Source organism: Typopeltis vanoorti, chromosome 18, assembly GCF_054136105.1.
Source record: "Typopeltis vanoorti isolate ZY-2024b chromosome 18, IOZ_Tvanoo_1.0, whole genome shotgun sequence".
NCBI lineage: Eukaryota > Metazoa > Arthropoda > Arachnida > Uropygi > Thelyphonidae > Typopeltis > Typopeltis vanoorti.
This window is the reverse complement of record NC_143566.1, coordinates 104,733,053-104,755,890: the sequence shown is the minus strand read 5'-3', so window position 1 is coordinate 104,755,890 and position 22,838 is coordinate 104,733,053. Positions and strand designations below refer to the sequence as shown.

The 22,838-nt window shown below is 38.1% G+C and overlaps 1 protein-coding gene across 4 annotated transcripts in view; it reads right to left on the bottom strand.

Moving 5' to 3' along the window:
- LOC150097019 (HAUS augmin-like complex subunit 4) overlaps positions 1–22,838 on the bottom strand; it is a 109,774-nt gene that overhangs the window by 48,479 nt on the left and 38,457 nt on the right. For all 4 annotated transcript variants that reach the window (XM_090408503.1, XM_090408501.1, XM_090408502.1 and 1 more), the window contains exon 3: positions 243–365. In XM_090408503.1, coding sequence (XP_090264629.1) covers positions 243–365 — 123 coding nt within the window. The remainder of the gene's footprint in view (positions 1–242; positions 366–22,838) is intronic.

The window sequence follows — 22,838 nt, the reverse complement described above, 5'->3', positions numbered from 1 at the left end:
CTTCATTTGATGGTTTATGGACAATTTTTGATGATACATTTTTTTTTTCAGAATTCCTTTTGCAGTGAATTATTTGATGAACTATCTTTTTGATTTGCGAGCTAGGGTTTTAACAAGGCATTATCCTTTATGCATTTTTTTTGTTGGAAAATTAATAAATTAATTTTCTGATTAAATAATAAATATTAGTCAATAAAGTATTTTGTCATTTAAAAATAAAAAAGTGATAAGCTAATACTAACCTCATTAGAAGTGTTTTTTTTCATCTGTTGTATTTCATAATTTGTCACACATTCTTGAAGAGCATCATATAATAGTTGCTTTTGCAGATGGATTGTTTTTGCTTGCTTTAATGCATCAGTTGCCTGAAAATTGTGAAGATTTCAATGATCCTACATTTGAGAATGTCATAAGAAAAATTATCATTCCAATGACAGAAATTTTAGAAGTTGAAAAGTAAAGCTGAGCCTGTAATACAGTAGTCCACCTATTGTTATTATATTATTATGATCAGTATCAAGGAAATCAAAATTTATGAGTTGTCAATGTGCATTTGTCTGCAGAAAAAAAAAAAAAAAAAAAAAAAAGCTATTTTTGTCTGAGACCAACACAATAATAATAATAAAGTAATTCATATTTATTTATTTGCTGATGTTACACACAGCATCTTCAGAGCATAAAAAGCAATTTGTCACCGTACATGCACAGCAAGAATTAAGTAAAACCAGTTTAAAACTGTAATGGAACACAAAGAACTAAAGTCCTAATTGGCACCATCTATTGTTGGCTTCTACATGTACTGGAGGAAATAACATCTAGACTAGAAGAACATCTACAGCACTTTTAAATTGCAGATATCTTCCCTGTTTTCTGGGAGGCTGCAGTGCCACTGTTGTTTGGCATCTTTCTTTTCTGCATTCCCTCTTCTATATAGTGAGTAATATCCTTTGAGATTGTGACATATCTTGTGGAGACCTATTTTTTATTCAAGGTACAGGAAAATCTTACCACGATTCATTAATCCATCAAATAATGCATGCTAAGGGAAATCACATTAAGCAAATACAATAACCAATAGGAATGATTATAATTCATCCATCAGTTAACATAAATTAAAAAAAAAAAGCTATATTAGAAGATAAAATCAAAGTTAATAAAAATCTGTTGCTTAAATTTTTATTTAATGTCTAAACATTTGATTGAGCTACTTTTTCACAAATAAATTAGGTAAAGATGTTTATATAGTGCTCAGCTTTTTCATCTTATTATGCAATTGCAATTGCTTTATTTCAGCAGACTTCAAAGCTTCGTTCCATATCAGGATCAGCATCAAACAAAATTTTATTATCATGCTCAATGAGATCAAGTTCTTTTGCAGTTAGCTTCTTAATTATAACATTTTCTTGTTTGGACTCCTTATCTTCTTCTTCATATGCATGCTGTTCTTCTAGCTGAAGGAGATCATTCTCGCTCAACTGTTCTGAATGGGAATCGAGCAAGTTTCTCACATCTTCATTACCCAGGGGTTCCATATCAGGGGTTGAATATAATGGAGCCTTTTAGGTATCTAAATTATAGTATAATGAAGAAAAAGTGAGCAAGAGAACAGAGTTTGAGCGTGCTCTTGCATAGCTTTGAGTCAACTGTTGAGTGTCACTGGCCACTGCCTGCTACATTAACAAGTGCCACTGCTCACTGCAGATTGGCTATATAAAATTTCGCTTAATGTAAAAAAATTGCATTAACTGATTAATCACTTGCTTAAAGTAGGAATGGTATTCATTTCACTCAATTGCTCTAACTGATTATCGTACGTATCGAATTCGAGTTAAGCGAGGAAAACCTCACTTAACACGAATTCGATATAGCAGATTCCACAGACTGGCAGTGAAGAAACTGAACATGATTGATCACTTGTTTTACTTCACACCAGTGATTTTTTTCTAGGAAAAAAGGTGCCGGAACTCGCATCTTGTTAAGCTTTTTATTAAAGAAAATGATATTCAAATCTTAATTTAAATGAAATATAAAGCAGCTGTTGCTGTCACGAAGTTGCATAAATAAATTAAATATAATTTATCTTCAGTATTTTTTATTTTAGACATGATCAAATGTAAAATTAAACAAATTAAAATATACAACCAAAGACCAAATATAAAAGTAATGTAAAAACATTATATAATTTAAGAGAAATTCAGTGTTTTCCAAAGTTTTGTCCAATTCTCGTCGAACAAATCGTCTTGACTCCTTTCTTTGCTCTTAATATCTAAGGCCGAATGTCATCCTCTAAGTAACCACAGATCATACTTTGAAGGATCGAAAAGTCTTAAAGGTGGTCCAACGAGGTGGTCAGTTTTTGCAGATCAATTTCCCTTTCAAAATTATGGAATGATTGGTTTTCCTTTGCTACTTTATATGCAGTTCGAAAAATTTTTGCGGATATTTCTTTTTCACGAGATAATGATTTTAAAAAAACCTTTTCAAGGGTCTTTTTTTTCGGCTTCAGAAACAATTTTTAATGCTGCTTTCTGTGCAGCAGATTCTCTGTGATCGAACATTTTTTTTTTGAAGTGAGCTTATCTGTAGCTTCCTATCCTTGCCAGAATATGTAATCTCATTATTGGCCCATTCTTTGGAAATTTTCATTCCCATCTTTGTTTCAATTCCAAGAGTTCTAACTTTTCTGCAAGGCATACAGCCAAGTTTCTTTATGCAAATATACATCCATTCATTTTTCGAGCAAAAATCATTTTTTGATCTAATGTCCAGTAATTCGGCCAGTCATTTTCAGTTTGACCTTGCTCCTCAAGATTAGCTTTGAGATGATTTGAAAACATCAACTGACACCATTATTTCCATATTTATTGATGTCGTGTCTGTTATTATTCTGGGCTTTTTATTATTGGGACCGGTGGTTGAGAAGTAATAGGAAATCTTTTTCATTTTCAAACTTGGGGTCAGACTTTTACACTAAAAAGTAAAAAAAAAAAAAATGCTAAAAGGATATGAAAATAATGACGTTAAATTTACGTCAATTCAATAAAGATATTTTTTAGATAAATAAGTGTTTTACCGAAAATCTTTCGCATGTTGTCAATCACATGTCCATACAGCCACAAACGTAGATGAGAATGGCGTGCGCATGTGTGTTACCAGGCGACGCCTGGTAACACTCATGCGCATGTGTTATGTACCACGAACATTATTTCAAAAATCACTTTTGAAAAATTGAAAAAACTGTAAAAAAAAAAATAGGTGCCGGAACGCCGTTCCGGTGCGTTACGCCAGAAAAAAAGCACTGATTCACACCAATGACATCAACTAATGAATGTGCTTGGAGTAACTCAAGCACACCATAGCATAGTCTCTGTTGAGACTATACCATGTTCAACTGCTGAGAGAGAGAGAGAGCACAAGTAATACTTAAGCTTCTCATGCATCTGCCAATTATTGCTCCAAGAAATAAGAGTAACAAAAAAACATCAGAAGTATACCAACAGATTAAATTAAATCTCACCAAACACCACCTTTGTATTCCTTTTATAAATATATGCAGTCTCAACACTAGAACAAAGTTCCTTTTCACTTATAATTATCAAAGTCTGACCTAACACATGCTCAGCTATCAACTAGCACAAACACCATCTTATTTATTAATAACAAACTGCATGATTCTATTAGTTATAAGACATTCTTGCATAATGATAGTTTATGTCAGCAAATATTAAATCTGAACTTCTAAGATGTTTTGGATCAAGCTTTCCTTATCCCATTATGACAAAAAAATTCATTTGTTGTCTGTGATGCTTTTCATTCTAGAAAACATCTTGAAATTTTATCTCTAAATCTTGAATTTCTTCAGTCAAACTTTTCCAACAGTATGATAATTTTCCTTGGCTCTATTATGTTTTCACAATCTCAAATTATTATAATTCCTTTTATTAACAGAGACCAAGATAGTACAGATTCTGAAACATTTACTACTGATTTACATTCATCTGTTATGATAATACTAGCATACTATCTTTAATTTTAGACAAACAGCCCTTCAAATATATTGTAGATATGTGAACTTTCCTGTAAGTAACTAAAATTACAAATGTGGATTTTCTTTTCTTCCATTACTATCACTGCCTTGTGGTGTGTGGTACTATAACAGTATTGAATGGGATAATCCCAATAATTTTTCTTTCTGCAAGTTACTGTACAGGCTTTAATTATTTTTGTTCAGGATATCTGGGAATTCATTCATTCTTTGATTCAGCAATACATTTTATAATATGCAGAAATTTAATGAAAATATTTTTCTACTATGAAAGCCTTGAATGCATTGAAATTATAAAGTTTTTCTTATTTTATTGTACATAAATACATATATCATTGCAGCAACAATGATAAAAACACAACTCAAAAAACTCCATGCCAGCTTGATTGTCATCTGGAATAACAAGGATTGCATTGCTTGTTTGGGAGGAGGGCAAGCTTCGAAAAATAAGTTACAGTCCCCTAAACAGCACTCTCTCCAGATTTGTTCCTTAAACACAGAAGGACTATCTAAATCCAAAGCTGAAGTCATAGGAAAAATAGCCAAAGACAAAATGATTTATGTCCTGGCTCCCCAGGAAACCCATGCGCTTTACATTCTCAATAGACTAAGGATCCCAGGCCTAATTCCTGTGTCTTATAACTGCCATTCCACGCATGGCCTAGCAACCTACATCTGGCCTGGTCTCAAAGACATAACCCAATTTGTGCCTGAAGCAGAATACTCCATAGGTATTAAAATTCAAAATACCACCATCTACAATGTCTACAAACCATCATCGCAATCCTGTCCGGACCAGCTGGACCAGCCACCACCTCACCCTGCTATCTATGTTGGTGACTTCCTCTCATCACACCATGTGGGAGCTATCCCTCCAACAACCAGGATCTAGTTAACTGAATGGATACATATAACCTGTATTTGATCTACGACACCAAGCAAGAAGGCACTCTTCACTCAGCCAGATGGAACAGAACCTGCACCTCCAATATGTGCATAGCCTCTAAAGATCACCCTCTGCCAACAACCAGAACCATCCTCAACAGATTCCCTAACAGCCAGCATTGTCCTACACTAATAAAGACAGGTACATCAATTCCAATCATCAGTGGAACACCAATCGCTAGATGGAACCTTCGCAGATTCAACCGGAATATATTTGAAAAGCAAATACTGTGCAATCTTCCATCAGAAAAAATCTGAAAATGGCCTCTGAGCTTCCTGAATTTGTACAGCCAGTTTCTCTTGAAGAGGTGCAGGAAGCTTTAAAACTCACCACGAATGGCAAGACAGCAGGAGTGGATGGTATCCTCCTCGAGTTTCTAAAACATCTCAACCAACGAGGTCAAACCTGGCTGGCCGCCCTTTTCTCAAATATTAGAATAACTGGAAAACTACCAAAACTCTGGTGGGAAGCCAAAATAATTGCTGTGCCCAAACCAGGAAAAGATCCAAATAATGTCAAAAATCTATGCCCTAACTCCTTGCTTTGCTCCACCTTTCAGCTTTTTGAAAATTTTCCATAAAAGAATTTCACCATTCATTAAAAGAGCACTCCTAACTGAACAAGCTGGCTTCAGGCCGGGAAGAAGTTGCTGTGACCAATACTGGCCCTGAGAACACAGATTGAAGTAGGCTTCCAGAAGAAACTTAAGTCTGGAATCACCTTTCATCGACCTAACATCAGCTTATGACACAGTCTGGATCAGGGGCCTCCTCCTAAAGCTAAGCAATACCATAAGAGGCAAAACAACTTTCCAGCTTTTTGAATCCATGCTCTCCAACAGAAAGATTTGGGTCCATATTGGTGAAAAAAAGAGCAGGCCCAGATTCCTCCACAACGATCTTCTACAGGGTTCTGTGTTATCCTCCTTACTATTTAAGATCTACATCTACCATATACCAGCTCAAGTAAATATGTATACGTCGATGATCTCACTATCCTATGCCAGTCTACCTCCTTTGCCAACCTGGAAACAACCTTGAACACAGACCTAAACATCCTAGAGGTGTACTTCAAGCAATGGTACCTGAAGCCAAATCCAACAAAAATTGTGTCCACAGCATTCCACCTGAACAATGCAGAGGCAAATCGACACCTCAACCTCTCTTTCTGTGACAAAATGGTAGAACATGAGCCTCACCCAAAATACCTGGACAGAAGCTTAACCTATAAAAGGCACATCACCAGCATGTCCAAGAAAGTTAAAACGAGAAATATAATCATCTCATGGCTTGCTGGAACAACCTGCAGTTGTGGTGCTGGTGACTTAAGGTCATTTGCACTAGCCCTCTGCAAAAGAATACTGTGCCCCTGTCTGAGAAAGAAGTGCGCACACTAACATTATAGATACCCAGCTAAAATCTACCATGTGCACAATTAGTGGGACACTGAGAAGCACCCCCTCTCCCCTGGCTGCCTGTCCTATCTAACATTGTTCCAAATATATGGAGAAGACAAGCCTCAATTAAAGTATTTAATAAAGTAATGAGCAACCAGCTCCTGCCCCTGCAACAGACTCTCATAAATCCACCTGGTATTTGCCTAAAATCATGAAATCCTTTCTGGTTCATGGACGAACTCTATTTCAGCTGCCTTATCATCAACACCTGACATGTGGAGAGAACACTGGTCCAACAATCTTCCAACAAATGGTTTCCTGGTTGAAGATCCCCTGTGCTCCTCAGCTTGGTTTTGCCCTTCCTAGGAAGATTTGGTCATCTATCAACAGGATCAGAAACCAGGGCAGATGTGGCTACATACTGCATAAATGGAGACTATCAGACCACCTTTATCGTGACTGTTCCCCTGTGGCTCAGACGATTACTCATATTATGAATGATTGCCCAAGGCACCGATTTCATGGTGTTCTCCAGGACATCCACAAAGTGACAGATGAGATCATGGATTGGCTTTCTGATCCTGGATTGGACTGGCAAAAGCAGCTACAGGACATTGACCTGTAGCTGCTTTTGCCATAAGGATAAATAAATAAATAAATAAAATTCATTCACAATCTATTATTCTACAATCATCACAATCAGAGAGGATATGAAAAAGTTGAAGGAAGCAAAAATGAAGAGGAAAAAAGTAAAGATTGTGAGGCTGCTACTTTGGTATGATAAGATAGAACAGAGAAGGGTCATGATTGCTAATGAATCAATCAGGAGATTGTGAAGTTGGAATGGTGTGCAGTTTATAAATGCATTATCATTATTATTGTACAGGCACCTCCATGGAGTTCCAAAGACCCATCGTTCAAAGACTCACTTATACCAACAAGTTTTGAGTGAATGAACTCTATCAATGCTACAATTTATTCCCCATTGTTGAATACTTCTAGCATTTGTAAACATACTAGCTCATTTCTTCTGTTTCTATAACAAGTTCCACTCTGATCCCACTTCTGAGTGACGAGAGTCCATTCCTATTTCATCATTGATATTACACTCCTCCCTAGACCTAAATGTTATCCCTTGACCATCTTAATCCTTTCTTGCACACTCACACATCTACTCCTGAAACAATCATCTACACTTCTCATGCAGTGTCTCCCCATCCCTGACCTACCACGTTTCCCTGTGTTCCTTCTCTCTCATTCTCTTCACTCATGATATTTTTATCTCCATTCACAAACTTGCCTACTTAGCTTACTCTTCTGCTCTTACACACCTCTTGATTCATCAGGTCTTACAAGTCTCAGGTCATTTTCTTTTGCAGCAACAGTTTTTCCAACTAACTTGCACCAAATCCATTCAAATGAAGCCCATCTCTTTTATACAGCTCTGTCTGCCCCTCAAATTCATCCCCGCATATACACAAAATGAACTTTCTCCTCACACAACTTTGCTAACACACCATTCATAATCTTTGCTCGCCTTCTCAACTCATCTTTATCATACCTGGGCAACACGCTGAATACCTTACCTACAACACTGTTATTTTTCACTATCCTTAACAGCCTCATGACATCTCTCCACACATTCCTCTTGTTACCAATCAAATCATTGGTGCAAACTACCAACTCTTTTTCTCTCATCTCTCCAACTCTTATACAATGCTTCAACACCCTGTTCGAATGAACAGGGTGTTGAAGCATTGTATAAGAAGAAACTCTTCTTATACAATGCTTCAACACCCTGTTCATTCTACCTCCTGGAAATGGACCGCATGAAACACTTCACACAACACACCTCTTATCATCAAATTCTCATATATTGCCACTCTCAAATCATTTGATATATCTTTCATCCCATTATTCCTCACATTCCCATGTATATCCATAATTCTCCTCAGCTCATTCCTTATATGTTTAATCTCTTGCTTCATCTTTACTCTGCTTTCATCTCTTTAATTATTTCCTCAGTATCATTTAAGTAAATCGCATTTTTACATCTACACATGCTATCTTACCAACCAACATTACTAATTTGCTGCCACATTGTAAAGGTATTATGATGCCTTTACAATACTTTTCTTTATTCTTTCGCAGTCATCCCATGACTTTTATTTAGTTTTATAGAAAATTTTCTTACACTTTTCTCTATTCTGTACAATGGCACATTGAGTTACTTGCCTAGTTTTCTGATGATTCCTTCTTTTCGGGACTGCCCTTTTTTTTTGTCCTCATAGACAAATTCAATACGTTTTTTTTCATTAGATTTTGCCACTTAGCCTTTAAGGTTTGGATCTTGTTTTCAAACTCTTTCACTTCTCTCTAATAATATTTATGTTCTTTCTTTCTTTCAGGGTGATTCACTATAATGATAGGAACTTACTTTAAAATAAAATTTGACATTTCAACCTGGAAGTTATTCTCAGTCATTGTAATAGGTACCACTGTACTTTTGATCCAGTGTGTGTGTGTGCACGTGCATATACACATTCATGAAGATGATTTTGATATAAAGATTGAAACACTGAATTTTATTCTAACATAATTAAAGTAAGTTCTCTAACAGTGTGTATCCATAATTATTCATAATAAATAGTTATATCTATTTTTTTATTTATAGGTAATTTCTGAAAGCTGCCTGAATGATTCCTTTTAAAGCTTTCATATGCATTCTACTTTTCAATACGATATCATTTTTATCTTATTTGAAACAAAATTATTTCACTTCCTATTTTAAATTCTCTGTATACTCTTGTATTCTAAACAAGTCCAAAGTCATAGCTATTAGCAATAACAATAATCACAAATTTTTCACAAATAAAAATAATCAATTCCTTCTAATAAATATACTTGGGCAGCAAGAGGATGGAAAATATTAGATTATTTTATATTAAATGAAAAGACATCAAAACTTTCACTAGATGTTAAAGTTCACAGAGGATATGAAATAAGCAGTGACCACTTCCTTGTTAAAATAAAATTACCACCTAAATGGCTACAAGTAACAAGAACAGAAAGAAAATTTGAAACATTTGTTTATAAAACTAGACTACTGAATGACACAAATGTACAATGGCTATATGAACAAAGAATTAACCAATATCTAGATAAAATAAAACAAAATGAAGATATAGAAATAGAATGGCTTAATATAAAAACAATACTAAATGCAGCAGCAAATGAAAGCTTAGGAAAGACCAAAAAATTCAATAAAAAGAAAAAACTGAAGATCTGGGATGATACAATCAAAGAAATAATCAAAAAGAAAACAGAAGCCTATCACAAATGGTTAAGCAGTAAAAGATTAGAAGATGAAATAGAATATAAAAGAATAAGAGCCATAGCTAAAAGAGAAGTCAGAAAAGGACAGAGAATCATGGAGCAAATTTGTCTGTAATTTAGAACATGATTTATATAAAATAAGACCCAATGTATATAAGATTTTGAAACACTTAAATGCAGATACCAAAGAAAACATAAAATTAAACACCGAATTGAAATTAGAAGAATTTCTAAATTACTACACAGAATTGTGGATAGACAAATATTTTAAAAAAGCCAACTGGCAAACAATTAATGAAAATGAAAAGGAAATAACTAAAGAAGAATTAGAAATCAGCCTGAAAGAAACAAGAAATGGGAAATCACCTGGAGAAGATAAGCTAAGTTCAGAACTATATAAATATGCAGGAACAAGATTCAAAGAAAGTCTCTTATTATTTTTAAATAAAATTTATTAAACTGGTATCCCCCCAATAGAATGGAAAAAAGCAATTGTGATTCCTATCTTTTAAAAAGATGACCCTAAAAACTATAGAGGTATCAGTATACTAAATTCATGTTACAAAATATATAGCAGAATTTTAAATAGCAAACTAATGAAATATTCCGAAAACTTTATTTCAGAAGTACAGAATGGATTTAGAAAAGGACAATCATGTATAGACCCGGCCTTTTGATTAAAATTAATAATAGAGAAAAGAAGAGAATACAATTTAGAAATACATATTGCACTTATTGACTTTGAAAAAGCATTTGACAAAGTTAAAAGAAACATATTATTTAACATATTAAAAGAAAGACAAATACCAAATAATATCCTAAAAGCAATCACAAGTATATATGAAAATAATCAAATACAAATGAGATTAAATCACGTGTTATCATATACGAGAGAGATAAACCAAGGGATCTGACAGGGATGTCCCCTCTCAGCAACTCTTTTTAATATTTACTTAAATGAAATAATAATAAAATGGAGTAAAAATATACATCAAGGAATTAAACTTTCTCCTACAGTGAACTTAATCACCCTCCTTTTTGCCGATGACCAAATAATAATTACAAATTCTGAAGATAACTTACAGAAAGCCATTTTAGATCTAAATGAGATAGCCAAAGATTATGGTATGATAATATCAACAGAAAAATCAAAAACTATGGTTTTTAAAGGACAAGATCCAGCAAGAACTAAAATAGTAATAGATAACAAGATCTTAGAACAGGTGAATTCATATAACTACCTAGGATGTATGATCACATATGAAAATGAAAAAGATATAAACATAAAAATTGCAAAATATTTAAAAATAACAGGTGTAATTAACTCTATATTTAAACCAAACCTAGTTCAAAAACAAACCAGACTAAAAGTATACAATACATTAGCCCAACCAGTCTTGATGTATGGAAGCGAAATCTGGACAATAAAACAAAAAGACAAACAAATAACAGCAGAAATGAAGTTTATGAGAAAAACTGCAAAGTATACCCTATTTGATCACAAAAGAAACGAAGAAATTATGAAAGAATTAAACCAAGAACCAGTAATAGAAAAAATTAAAAAATATAAACATAAATGGATGGAACACGTTCAAAGAATGAAAACAGAAAGATTACCAAAAGAAACCTTAAAGTACAAGCCATTAGGAAAAAGAAAACAGGACGTCCTCTTAAACGATGACTTCTAAGGTCGGAACAGGCCATGCTAGGCCTAAATCCTTGACATGCATGATGATGACGATGATGACAAATGTTTCTCTTACACTCCCGATGCAATCCAAGTAATTATGAACCTCCTCACTTCTTAGTCATTTAATTCCCTTGACATAGTTTTAAGCATTAAGAAATCACTTTTAAACGTTGAAAGTTTATTTTTCACTTGGTTAGAGTATAATAAACTTCATTTAATCCTTTATCCAAGTGTGAGCAAACAAAGTTTGCGCCTGAAAGTATCTTCAGGACTAGGATAAGGTGGTACAACATCAGGGCACTCCTTGCAAAGGTGGAGCAAGCTACCAACACTCCTATCTCAGTATTTCCCATAATGCAAAACACATCTCCTTGCAGATATGTCTAATGTTATGCATTAAGGGAAGGGCCACAACCCAGACTAGTTTCGACCTTTATTGAGGTCTCTTCAGTGGGAGCCAGGCCTAAGTGGAGATACCAAGCAGAAGCATTAGCAGGTCATCTCTACCTATAGGAGTTGCCAAATGGTGTGCCACCCTTTTTTAATAAATTACCAAGTGAAAAATAAACTTTCAACATCTTTCTCTAAATCCAGAGGATTTAGAGAAAGATGTTGAAAGTTTATTTTTCACTTGGTTAGAGTATAATAAATTTAGTTTAATCCTTTATCCAAGTGTGAGGCAAACAAAGTTTGCACCTGAAAGTATCTTCAGGACTGGGGTAAGGTGGTAGGATAGGAGTGTTGGTAGCTTGCTCTACCTTTGCAAGGAGTGCCATGGTGTTGTACCACCTTACCCCAGTTCTGAAGATACTTTCAGGCGCAAACTTTGTTTGCTCACACTTGGATAAAGGATTAAACTAAATTTATTATACTCTAACCAAGTGAAAAATAAACTTTCAACATCTTTCTCTAAATCCAGAGTAATTTATTAAAAAAGGGTGGCACACCATTTGGCAACTCCTATAGGTAGAGATGACCTGCTAATGCTTCTGCCTAGTATCTCCAGATTGGAGATTTTGAGTGATTCCGATCTTGATCTTGAGTTGTTGTTGTTTTTCAGTGAGTTCAGACGTGTTTATCAGCGCTCCTTGTAGTAGTACAGCGTGAAGTTAAGTTTTGTTTTTAATTGTTTTTAATGTTTAATTCAGAGTTATTTCAACACTGAAATTAAATAGTGATTATTTGATGCGCCACCAGCGTGCTCGAACATCAGAGCAGGTAAGACTTTTTCCTTTCAACTTCAAAAATATTTTCCAGGTTCTCTTCTGTTCCCCGCCCAGTACAACACTCGGTGGTTGAAGGGACAAGGCAGGTTCTTTCCCCCACTTCAAGTCTACATTATGGATTCACCATATGAAGATCTCTCCTTCAAAGAACTTCTCGCTATCTTTCGGCAAATTGGCAACATCTTGCACACAAAATGGCCAGGAAAGGTAGAAATTCACCAGATTATGGAGGTCGAGAATGAAGACCCTCGAACCTCCGAACTTTCTCCTCGCCCTACACATGACAGCGTCAATTCCTCCGCTACAGCTGACACAGACGATAATGATTACCAAGAAGTCAGCAGAAAGAAGAGGAAGAAAGAGTCTCTTGCTGCAGAACAAGAAATTGTCTCTCAAATGGACACATCAGCACAATCTAGTGCAAGCACTGAGACAACTATACCAATACAGCCCAAAGAGAGGATCCCACCAGTAGTACTGCGATCTAAAGAAAAGTGGTCGTTGCTTGCAGAGACGATGAAGAAAAGCAACATCAAGTTCTCGTCAGCCAAAAACACAGATGACGGAGTACGTATACAGCCTGAAGGAACAACGGACTACCGCCAGTTAACCAGACTTATGGACGATCATAAATTCCCATACCATACTTACCAACTTAAGAGTGAAAAGAACCTCAAGGTAGTGATCAGAGGTTTGGTAGAAGACATAACAACAGACGAAATAGCTACTGACCTCAGATTACAAGGCTTGGAGCCAGTCAAGATTTCGCGAATGTATCGCGCAGACAAGCGTCCCATGCCTCTGGTCTTAGTAGAGATCAGTAAAGACCAGAGGGAAATTTACGATCTTAAAATAGTCTGCAACTTGGTCATCAAGACCGAACCACTACGAAGAAAGGCATCGGCTGGTCAATGCCATCGCTGCCAAAAATTTGGGCATGCGCAAATGCTATGCAGAGCAGACTACAAATGTGTGAAGTGCGGTGGCAACCATCCCTCGCACACTTGCGTCAAGCCAAAGACCACACCTGCTAAATGTGCGAACTGCAGTGGCCCACACCCTGCAAACTACAGGGGTTGCACTCTCCACCCATCCAACCTTCAAAAGCCTAGACAGGAATTAACCCAGCCCACTCAGAAAAATATTGTGAGATCCGTGCCTGAATGCCAAGGGCGGAAAGTTACACCAGACAAATCCTATGCTTCTGTGGTTTCCTCGAGTAACACTAAGGTACTCCCTACAACTAGCAGTCCAAATTCTTCAGCAATACTCGCTGCCTCACTTGGGGAGATGCTAATGGCCTTCAGCAAAACAAATCCAAGCCAGGCCGACACCAACAAATTCCTTCGGAATACTCAAGTCATCTTCTCCATGATTAATGACTAATCCGGCTTTAACATCAAATTCTATGCAGATAATATTCTGGAACGCAAACGGTCTCAACAGCAAAATTTTGGAATTACAGGAGCTTACAGATCATTTACAAATTGATATTCTCCTCATTAACGAAACACACCTACGTCCCTGCGATAATCTCAAACTCAGAAACTACTCGATACTTAGAAATGACAGACTTAATGCCAGAGGTGGAGGCACTGCCATCTTTGTCAGAAGAAACATTCGCTATAATGAGACTAAGAAGATTACTACATCTAACCTCGAGGAGACGGGCATAGAAATTCTTACCAACAATGCAGGCAGCTTAAAGATTTTTTCTGTATACAACCCCCCTGGCAAACCTCTACTCCCCTCTGATCTCTCTCAGCTACTAGATACAAATGAAGCAGTAATTGTAGCTGGAGACCTCAATTCCAAGCATCCTTTATGGAACAGCAAAAGCTTTAATAACAACGGAATGATCCTCTATAACTTTTCCTTGAAGAGAAATATCGTTATTGCAGGCCCGATTGAGCCAACACACTACGGAGCGATCGGCAGACCTGATGTTTTAGATATTGCTATTTTTAACAATATTTCTCATCATTTCCGACTTCAAGTGATTGACGAGCTAAGCTCAGATCACAATCCAGTACTCTTAAGTTTAGGGGAGGAGCCTGAGCTCATTCCCAGCCATTCCCACACAAACTTTGCAAAATTCAAGAATAAAATGAACACTATCATAGACTCAGTACCGACTATTTCCACCCGTGAAGAAATTGACGCGGCAGTCAACAATCTTGAATCTAAAATACAGGCTGGCTTATCCGCAGCTTGCTCTACTTCTACCCCAGCTCAAGTCAACCTACTTCCTGCAGAAATCCTTGCTCTGATAAGGAACAAAAACAGGCTCAGACGCCGCTATCACAACACGCTATCTCCGCAAGACCGTCGAGAACTAAACAGAGCGTCCAACCTAGTCCGTTACGCTTTAAAAGATCACAGAAACCAGCAATGGGAAAGAAAACTCTGTTCTCTCAAAACTGAAGATAATTCTCTGTGGAAGTTGACTAAAGCTCTCCGTACAGATCGCTCTAACATCCAGCCCATTCACGGAGAAAGAGGCCTTGTTTACAGAGATAACGAAAAAGCGGAAGCGCTCGTTCAAGCCCTGCAACTTCAGTGCCGTCCTAATTATGCACAAGCGGATCTAGTCTTCATAGAAAAGATACATCGTAGGGTACGTTCTGTACTTCGGCGATCTTGTAGCTGTGAAAATATCTGCCCCACCTCACCTAAAGAGGTCTATTCAATTATTAGGAAGCTTAAAAACAAAAAAGCCCCTGGCCCGGACGAAATTACCAACAAAACAATTAAAGCCCTCCCACACAAAGCTGTCATGCATTTAGTAGCGATTATCAATGCAATTCTGAGAATTCATTATTTCCCCTCAAGATGGAAACAAGCCGATATTTTCCTTATTCTCAAGCCTGGTAAAGCGCCTCAGATGCCACAGAGCTATAGACCCATCAGTCTTCTATCATGCCTAGGAAAAATAGCAGAAAGAGTCATTCTCAACCGACTTAATGAGGAGGTGAATAAAAATCACATAATTCCGAATGAACAATTTGGCTTCCGTACTGGACATAGCACTACACAGCAAATTCACAGACTGACTGAGTTCATCACTACAGGCTTTAACTGGAAACAGCACACAGGAGCTATCTTTCTTGATGTTGCAAAAGCTTTCGATACTGTATGGCACAAAGGTCTCATCTACAAATTAATTGCAGCCAACATCCCTCTTTATCTTACCAAAATTATTAACTCCTTTCTACAGGACCGTAAAATTCAGGTTAAGTTGCGTGGAATTAGATCATCACTGAAAAAAATCACTGCTGGTGTCCCTCAAGGTTCGCTGCTCTCACCGCTTCTTTTTAACATCTTTGTTTCTGATGTTCCTAGCACATCACTAACCACTATAGCTAGTTATGCGGATGATATGGCTATTCTCAGCAGATCTCTCAGGCTTAATATAGCTACTCAGCGATTACAAACTGCAGCAACAAATTTAGAAGACTGGTTCAAAAAATGGAGAATATCTGTAAATGCCGATAAAAGCACTGCCATTCTTTTCACAAGAAGACAAGCATCTCATGTTGGAGATGTTAAACTTTTTAACACAGCCATCCCATGGAGATCTAGCACCAAATATCTAGGCATTCAACTTGATAACCGTTTAAACTTTAACTCCCACATAGTTTATGCATGCAAAAAAGCAAACTCTGCAATAGTACAACTCTATTCTCTGCTCAATAGAAGAAGCCAAGTCAGTACTGATAACAAACTACGGATCTACAAAACAATTATCAGACCATCGTTAACTTACAGATCGCCGGCCTGGAGTCACACTTCCGCCACTAACATCAAAAAGCTACAAGTTATACAAAACAAGTGCCTCCGTATGATCTTCAACGCTCCGTGGTTTGTAAGAAATACTCTCTTACATCGAGATGCCGATATTCCAGATATTTCCACTTTCCTCCATAACAGTGCTGCTGCTTATTTTGCCAAAGCAGCTGTTCATCCAAATCAACTCATTCAAGAGTCATCTAATTATGACGAACACGATAGGTGGAAACATAAACGCCCGAAAGCTGCTTTGCTTATCGATTCTGGTACCTCCGTACAACCCTAAATAGGGTGAGCCAGGTGCTCGCTAACACTTAATACAAGACTATTCCATACCGATTAAGGGATAGAAGTCCAAGGGACTGTAATCCATCAAGCCATATCAGGTTATCAGGTTATCAGGTGGTATCTCCACTTGGGCCTGGCTCCCACTGAAGAGACCTAAGGTCAAGTTTTCAAGGTCGCGTATGTCTCAGAGTTTGGACTACCTTAAGGATCACTTGTAAGCAGAATTCCAGTAGCAGACCACTTGCGGTTCAAGGTCAAGTTAGAGCGTCAGAGCTTCCGGTTACTTTCGAGGATTCCAGTGGCAGACCATGAGATCCCCCAAGAGAGCTCCAGAAGTTTCCTTTCAATGTTCTTAAGGCTTGGAGTGATCGCTCTTAGGAGGAGTTTTAAGGTGTTTTGAAGTGCTGAGCTTTTGATCAGATATAGTATATGTTATAGCTGAATAGGAAATAGGATATAGTATACAGATTGTGTGAACCAAATTCGTGATCAGTGCATCTACAAGTGGATTAGGATCGTCTTCAACGAAACAACTAAAGAAAGTGCATGGAAGAAAATCCGGATATTGTAAGTAAATTTTCTATTTACTATTACCCATCCACTACCAACTAACAGTAGCACACCGGCAGAACCAAATGGAGGAACTGACATTAGCAAACTTTAATTATGACCAACTAATAACACTCTTCAGGAAGATAGGTTTAGAACTAGAAACCAGATATCCGGGCACTGTAACCCTCATACAATCAGCACCAAACGACGAAGAAACTCATGGCCCCACCGACTTAGAAGTTGAACATCTAGAACCCTCCCCACAAGAACACTACTCTAACTCAGAAGACACGACTGAAGATTTCGAAGTAATCAACAGAAACAAACGACGAAAGGTCACAGACACAGTATTACAGGAAACACCAATGGACGCATCAAGCAACACAAAAAAAGAACGCATCCCTCCAGTTATCCTCCGATCGAAGGAAAAATGGTCGGACACAGAAAATATCATGAAACACAGCCAGATCAAGTTCTCTACAGCAAGAAATACAGCAGAGGGAATACGAATACAACCCGAAACAGTAACAGACTTCAGAAACCTCACTAAAAAACTAGACGACTCACTGATCCCCTACCATAAGTTCGCATTAAAAAGCAAGAAAAACTTAAAAGTTGTAATAAGAGTAGTAGAATCAATCACAACAGATGAAGTTAAAGCAGACCTAACAAGACAGGGCTTTGTACCCATAAAAGTCTCAAGAATGCATAGGGGAGACAAAACCCCGATGCCGCTAATCCTAATAGAGATCAATAAAGACAAACATGAAATATACAATCTAAGAACAGTGTGCGACCTCATCATCAGAATGGAACCACTTCGAAGGAGGGCATCAACCAGACAGTGCCACCGATGCCAAAAGTATGGACACGCCCAGAGCAGATGTAAGGCAGAGTTCAGATGCCTGAAGTGTGGAGACAAACACCTCACAACTTCCTGTACTAAACCCCGCACAACTCCAGCAAAATGTGCAAACTATGACGGCCCGCACCCTGCAAATTATAAGGGATATCCTAAACACCCAACCAACGAAGTGACAACACGGAAAGCAAAAGATCCAAGCTCCACAACAGACAGAAACAAACACACGCCACCCACATCAAAACCAGTAATTCCCATGACTACCGGTGTAAACACAACATATGCCGATATAGTAAGAACAAACCAAGAACCCCCCCACCTACAACCAACCACCCAATTCAGCCAAAATAACAGCAGCCCTAGGCGAAATGCTACTCGCATTCAGTAAGACAAACCCCACCCAAGACTCAACAAAACACTTCATGAAAAACGCACAAGTAATCTTCTCTACCCTCACTCATGAATAACACAATCAACACCAACAATTCACTACAGATAACATATTGGAATGCAAACGGCATACTCAACAAAATGTACGAACTAAGAGAATTCATACAACGCATAGACACAGACATAATACTAATAAACGAAACTCACCTACGCCCATCAGACAACCCAAAACTAAGAAACTACCACCTATTCAGAACCGACAGAACAACAGCCAGAGGTGGAGGAACAGCTATCTTCATCAGAAAACAACCCAGATTTAACGAAATAAAACCCCCCCAGCTCACAACCCTATAGAAGTCACAGGACTAGAAGTTCACCTAGCCAACACAAACAGTCTCAAAATTTACGCCACATACAACTCACCAAACAAACACATATCTACCACAGACCTGTCACAGCTACTAAACAATAATGAAACCATAATAATGGCTGGAGACTTAAACGCTAAACACCCGGCATGGAATAGCAGGATTGCAAACAAAAGCGGCAAAATCCTACACAATTTCATCGCTAACCAGAACATTGTAGTGGCAGGACCGATCGAACCCACACACTACGGCATGATCGGGCGACCAGACGTATTAGACATAGTTATCCTGAAAAACGTGAACCATCAATACCAGCTAATAACAATAAACAATCTAAGCTCAGACCATAACCCAGTCCTACTCCAGCTGGGTGCTACACCAGACAAAACAACCACAAACTGGACACAACTACCCACAAAAATCAAGGACACTATAGGACCCATACCTACCATCTCCACAAAACAAGATATCGAAACTGCAGTCTCCAACCTAGAAAAACAAATAACGCTAAGCCGAGCAGCAGTAACCTCGATTACATCCAGCACGAAACCAAACCAACTCCCAGAAGACAACCGAAAACTCATCCGGCACAAAAACAAATTACGCAGACAATATCACAAAACACTAGCGCCACAAGACCGACAAGAACTCAACAATCACTCAACTAGTCTGCTATGCAATCAAAGATTTCTGCAACCAACACTGGGAAAACACACTCCGATCTATATAACCAAATGACCAAACACTATGGAAACTCCTTGAGGCCTTCGCAACAAGTCAAGCTACGTACCACCAATTCATGGGGAACACGGTACGGTCTACCGCGACGACGAAAAAGCGGAAGCTTTCGCGGACAGCCTAGAGCTACAATTTAGCCCCAACTACAAGAACGTAGACCTAACATTTATCACAAAAATACACCGACAGATGCGGCATGCACTAAGGCACCACAACCAGCAACCAAATATCCGCCCAACATCTCCAAAAGAAATACGTGAAATAATTAAACACCTTAAAAATAAAAAAGCACCGGGTCCAGACAAAATCACAAACAAAATAATCAAACATCTACCACACAAAGCACTCATGCACATAGTTGCCATCACAAACGCGATGCTCAGGCTCAGCTATTTCCCAGACCGTTGGAAGACTGCAGACGTAATCCTGATCCCCAAACCAGGAAAAGACCCGAAATTCCCACAAAATTACCGACCCATCAGTCTCCTCTCCTGCCTCGGAAAAATATCCAAAAAAGTAATCCTGACCAGACTAGAAGAAATAGCCGCCAAAAACAACATCATCCCAGACACAAATTTGGGTTCAGACCACACCACAGCACGGTACAACAGGTACAAAGAATCACAGAATACATCACACACGGTTTCAATTGGAAACAACAAAACGGTACCATTTTTCTCGACATAGCCAAAGCTTTCGATAAAGTGTGGCACATCGGCCTCCTACATAAACTACTAACAGCAAAAGTACCGATACATCTAGTCCTCCTGATCAGCTCATACTTAAAAAACAGAAAATTCCGAGTAAAAATACAAGGAATAATATCCACTGAATGCAAAATCACAGCGGGAGTCCCACAAGTCTCACTACTTTCCCCCCCTACTATTTGCCATCTACATGACTGATATCCCACAGAACAACACAACGTTTTCTGCCTACTACGCAGACGATACAGCCATTTTAACCAGGTCACTATGCCCAAAACTGATAACAAAACGACTACAAACTGCAGCAAATGAACTTGAACTCTGGTTCAAAAACTGGAGGATCGACGTAAACGGAGACAAAAGTGCAGCAATACTGTTCACAAGAAGAAAAAAATCCCCCCACAAATCAGTACACATATTCAACAAAACAATCCCATGGGTAACAACAACGAAATACCTAGGAATACAACTTGACAAAAAACTACACTTCAATACCCACATTGCACACATATGCGCCAAAGCAAACACAATCATAGCCCAAACATACCCACTAACCAACAGACGCAGCTGCTTAAGCATAGACAACAAACTACTCATCTACAAATCAATAATAAGACCCATAATAACATATGGATCACCCGCGTGGAGTCACACAGCACCTTACAACATCAAAAAACTCCAAACAATACAAAACAAATGTCTAAGAATGTCATTTGACGCCCCATGGTTCATATGAAACACACAACTCCATCGAGAAGCAAATATACCGACAATTCTGAAATTCCTCCAACAAACGGCCAAAAGTTACTTCACACAAGCAGCCACCCACCCAAACCAACTAATAAGGACAGCAACAGATTATAATGAACATGATACAATGAAACACAAACGCCCCAAAATAGTCCTGCTATTCCAAAGCTAACTATAAACCACACAGCCCGAATAGGGCGAGCACTTGCTCAATAACTACCCCCTCCCCTCCCTCAAGAGACAGACACACAAGACAAAGGGAGTAAAAGCCAAGGGCTTGGTTCTCCATCACACCAGTTTAAGTCACAAGTCTTAAGGCTTGGATTGTGCTCCTGCGGTCGTCCGAGAAAGCTCTAAGCTGGTGGTAAGACTGACATCAGTGGTAAGAATTGCTTTATTTGTTCTTTTGGCTTTTTTTGTTTTCAATTCACGGTCCTTCCATTTTGACCAACGCAAATTGTATGGGAACTTACTTTCATAATATAGGGACATCCTCTCTTTTTTTAAACAATGTCTTCGGTTTTACCGAGGGTGAGAACCCTCGGTTTCGAAATAGACATAGAGATCCATAAGAGAACCTTTGTGAAAACCATCATAGATAGAGTGGGGGCGGACAAAATTTCCGGTTTAACACCGTATGGGGGGGGGACATATCAGGTCGTTTGCACAAATGTTGCAACACGTGAGCAACTGGTGAGTGGTATAGAGTGCAATGGGAAAGTCTTTCATCCCTTTGTGGTCGGAAGTGTTGCAAAAACAGTCAAAATAGAAAGGTTCCCGTTAGAATATCTAGAAGAAGATAAAGATATCATAATCAAAGTTTTCTCGAGATGGGGAGCTGTGAAGGACATAAAAATTGGCATGGACGCTGAGGTTCCTCAGTGGAAGTCGGGAGAGGTCTCGTTCTCGATCATGATGAAGGAGGAAATCCCAAACTTCGTCATGATCAGATCAGCCCAGGTGATGGTTAGCTATCCGGGTGTAAAAAGACAGTGCTTTTGGTGTGGATCACTGGAGCACTTAGGCGCGGACTGCCCCAAGAACAAGTGCAGGAACTGCATGGGGGGCAGGACATGTGCTATCCTAGTGTGAAGCACCCTGTCTGAAATGTAGGGACACCACCCACAAACCTTCACCAATCACAGAAGCTACAAGGCAAGACTCACTGACCGCAGACAACACAGCTACAGGCACAAACATCTTAGACCCGGACGTCTTTCCAGCACTCACAGCATTAAATGAAATAGAAACAGAAAGAGAAAACAAATGAAGCTCTCCTCAATCGGCCTCACAAGAAATGGTATAATGAAAGCGACAAGACATCAAGTGAGGACGAAAAAGACTCGAAGAGTCAGAAAAAAGATAAAACTAAAACAACAGAAGCTTTTAAGAAATCTCCATGCAAAAAGTATGTATGAAGAAAGTATGAAGAAAAAAGAAGGAAAAGAAAAAAAAAGACAAGTTTGTGAATTTGGAAGATGCCACCATTACTGAAAAAACGAACAAACAAGAGAGCCCAAAGGAAACAGAAGGGGTAACCACACGGTCAGCAAAGAAGACCAAAGATTTGTCGGTCAAAAAACCACCTACTAACAACACACGAGCTGAAATTGAAAAAATAGAAGAACAAGAAGAGGTCTCAGAAGTAATAGGACAACCTCATAAAGGAACTCCAGGCAAAACTGAAACAAGGGCAATACCAGAACCCACAGAGATCTCCTACGTGAAAGCGAACTCATTATTACTGCATTATTT